The sequence below is a fragment of the Lathyrus oleraceus genome, chromosome 7 (assembly GCF_024323335.1).
Source record: "Lathyrus oleraceus cultivar Zhongwan6 chromosome 7, CAAS_Psat_ZW6_1.0, whole genome shotgun sequence".
NCBI lineage: Eukaryota > Viridiplantae > Streptophyta > Magnoliopsida > Fabales > Fabaceae > Lathyrus > Lathyrus oleraceus.
Genome location: NC_066585.1, coordinates 307,333,332 through 307,336,861, shown reverse-complemented (window position 1 = coordinate 307,336,861; position 3,530 = coordinate 307,333,332). Strand labels below are relative to the sequence as shown.

The 3,530-nt window shown below is 39.5% G+C and overlaps 1 protein-coding gene across 1 annotated transcript; it reads left to right on the top strand.

Moving 5' to 3' along the window:
* The first annotated feature begins 239 nt into the window (after positions 1-239).
* On the top strand, positions 240-2,003 carry LOC127103566 (uncharacterized). The gene is made up of 2 exons (XM_051040817.1): positions 240-1,328; positions 1,725-2,003. Exons 1-2 carry the CDS (start codon positions 240-242, stop codon positions 2,001-2,003), a joined length of 1,368 nt encoding a protein of 455 aa, XP_050896774.1.
* Positions 2,004-3,530: the final 1,527 nt, after the last annotated feature.

The following is a 3,530-nucleotide window of genomic DNA, read 5'->3' as shown; positions in this document are numbered from 1 at the left end:
ATGTATGTGAGGAAGGGAAATTAGGGATTTGGAAATTGAAAGAAAAAAATAAAAGAAATAAAATTAATGTTTTCCCTTTTAAAAGAAAGAGCCACATTAATGATAAATCATTTCCAAACTTTGAAAACAGTATCTATCCCCTCAGCACACGCTACCTAAACTCAGCAATTTCCATTTCCATTCAACTTCTAAGACAAGCTCAGCCAGGGCAAAGAAACCTTCCTCAAAAGTCCTACACCATGTCTCAACATCCTTCATCATCTGGTTCCAAATCCTCCCAACATGCGAAGAATCCATCTATGGGGTTTGGAGATGAAGATGTAATGGATGTCACTCCTCTGTGCATGATACCTGGCGACACCACAGGTACCGCCTCCAATGCTGGAGATAAGCAAGGTAATACCTCTGGTAACTCCTTTCTTCCTAAAGACATGCATTACACTGATTGCGCTATAAGGAGACTGGTTACTAGAATACTGAGTGAAGGACATATAGTTGAAGGGGTCTCTACCCCTCTGCCCAGAAGGGAACCTTCTCCTGAGAGAAAACCTCATGCTGATGAAGATGATGATTCATCTAGATCAGAAAAAGAGGTGGCTGCTGAAGGGCTTTGCTCTCTAGGTAAAACCCTACCTAGCAAGAAACAAAATGTGCCTCAAGAAAATATTATTGACCTGGAGGAAGAAAGCACTGAAGGAGAAGATGATCCTTTGGTCCATCTGGTTAAACCTAGCGTTGCTGAAAAACTGAGAAGTAAGAAAGGAAAAAGTATGGCCAAAATGAGAGCTGCTAGAGTGAAGAAAACTGCAGGAGTAGGACCCTCAAAACCCTGGAGAAAGGTTGAGGTTGGAAAAAGAAAAGAGAGACACAGCTCTGATTCTGAAGAGAATGTTAAAGATGATGTCCCAGACATCTCTCCTGCAAAAAGGCAGGCAGTTCAGAAATTTCCTAGCAAGGCTGCTACTATCCATCTAGACAATATCTCCTTTCATTTGGAAGATGGAGCAGCAAAGTGGAAATATGTCATTCAGAGACGAGTAGCCATTGAAAGAGAACCGGGTCAAGAAGCTGTAGAGGTAAAGGAGGTTATTGAGTTGATCAAAAATGCTGGACTCATGAAGACTGTGGCAACTCTACCCCAATGCTATGAGGGGCTGATTAAAGAGTTTATTGTTAATATCCCTGAGGATATTCATGATAAGAATAGCAGGGAGTTTTGCAAAGTTTTTGTAAGAGGAAAATGTGTAAAATTCTCACCAAATGTCATCAACAAGTTCCTAGAAAGGGGAATGGATGGAGGAGTAGACTTAGAAACCACAGACAATGAGGTCTGTAGGACTATCACAGCTGGCCAAGTTAAGGAATGGCCTAGTAGAAATCACTTATCAGCTGGAAAACTAAGTGTTAAATATGCCATCTTGCACAAGATTGGCTCAGCTAACTGGATTCCTACTAATCATGCCTCTACTATCTCCATCAATCTTGGAAGAATCATTCATGCCATTGGAGCAAGGGTTAACTATGATTTTGGCAAGTTCATATTTGAACAAACCATTAAACATGCTTCTACAAATGCTGTAAAGTTACCTATTGCCTTCCCTTCCCTTATTTGTGGCATTATCCTGAGTCAACAACCAGGAATCCTGAGGACAAGTGACATTCCAAGCAGGAGGAAAACCCCTCTGTCCATCCATTACAAGCTGTTTGAAGGAAGTCATGTCAAGGATGTCATGATATCTGGTAGAAGGGAGTCTACAGCTAAAGGAAGCTTGATTGACCAACTGAAAGAGACCTGCAAAGAATTGGAAGATGGTATAAGGGTGGCCAGGACCAGAAAGGAAGCTTTAGAAGTTCTCATATGTAGCATGGAAAGGGAAGACAGAGAAAAGGCTGGAAAGGAATCAAATCTAAGATCCCAATCCTGTTCTGAAAGCTCAGAAGACTCTGAAGGTGTAGCTGAAGATGAAGATGAAGGTGAAAAAGATACCTCTTCTTCTGATTAATGGTTCCTGCCTGTATTGGAGGGGTGCTGGAAGCTGGAAGGTGTTGTTGTGTGGAAAGCTGATGTTCTTTCTGTTTTTGTATTTTGTGGCAGTCCTCATGATGCCTGTTTTGTAATATTTAGGGCTCTTAATGAGTTCCTTGGATTTGTTCATTATCTCAGCTGTCTGCTGTGTATAATGATGTTGTGTACTTCCTGAATTTTTGTTTTAACATGCTTAATGTTATAACATCTGTTTTAACTTTCTCTGCTAGACTAATAGACATTTATTTTGTCTGATTGGTCACCTTTGGTCAATTTTGACTAAAAAGGGGGAGAAGTGCTTGATGTGGAAGTTGGTTGTGGCTGAACAGAAGTACATCTATTATTGAAAGAGGTGCATAGGTACTGATGAAGAGGTGCACAGGTGTTAATGTTATAGCAGATGTTAGTGTGACATTCTGGCTGGTACAGGTGCTGGAGTTACAATAGCTGTTTTTGGTGAATGCACAGATTTAGGGGGAGAAGAAGTACCCTGGTGCATTGTGCATTTGTGTGTCTTAGTAGTTGCATCCATAACTAGTAATTCTGTTGATTGTTGCAAAGTTTTAGGGGGAGGAGAAGTACCCTTGTGCATGTGTGTATTACTAGTAGCCATAGCTAGTAATTGTTTTGCTTCTGCTATTGATTAAACTACTGTTTAGTGGTTTAACTACTGATGGTTTGCCTTGTGAACAAAAAGGACAGATATATGTTTTAGCCAAAATTTTCCAAAGGGGGAGTTTGATGTTTCTAAGAGTTGGCAGCAATTTTGGTAAAACAAAGAGTGTTCACAAGATGTTATGTGTGATGTCTTAACATGAGATATCCTATGTACCTGCTAGAGTTGAAGAACATATGCAAGCAGGATTGTTTCAGAATGCCACTTACAATGCTAAGGCTTCTGATATTGGATGTACCTGCTGGAGCTAAATTGGAAGACATATGCTGCATAATTGTTTCAGTTGACATATTCATTGTCATGGTAACTGATATGGCTGTACCTGTTATAAAAGGAAAATGGATTATGCAGGATTTTTCCAGATGTCAGACCCGATGTCATGACATCCTGTACACAGAACATTCAGTATGAATGTTTGGTGTTTAGTGATTGCACAATTGGTGGAAAATATATTTTCCAAGGAGATCTTTACAGTTGATATGAAAAGATTTAATTGGAAAATATATTTAGGGTTTTCAAGCTGTCCAATGTTTCTATAAAAAGGGACTTAGAAAACCTGATTGTACACACAACCAAGACTGAGCGAAATTTAGAGAGAGAGCTAGGGTTTGTGTCTGTAGGTCATTCAAGTCATCCATAGATGATTGAATTGGACTGATTTGTCTTCTTGATCAAAGCTTTGAAGCAAGATCAAGAGTGTGTCTTCTTGATTGAAACTGTGAAGTAAAATCAAGAATATTGTAATTGAAAAGTATTTTCTTTTCACAAGGGATTATTGTAATCAATCACGGGTGTGTGATTGTAAGGGAAGTGAGTGGGTTCTCATAT

What these genes read in the sequence shown, in the direction of transcription:
- LOC127103566 (XM_051040817.1), top strand. Translation starts at nt 240, where the DNA reads ATGTCTCAACATCCTTCATCATCTGGTTCCAAATCCTCCCAACATGCG. An exon ending in TAGAAACCACAGACAATGAG is followed by an intron (nt 1,329 to 1,724) that starts GTCTGTAGGACT and finishes AGTCATGTCAAG; the next exon opens with GATGTCATGATATCTGGTAG.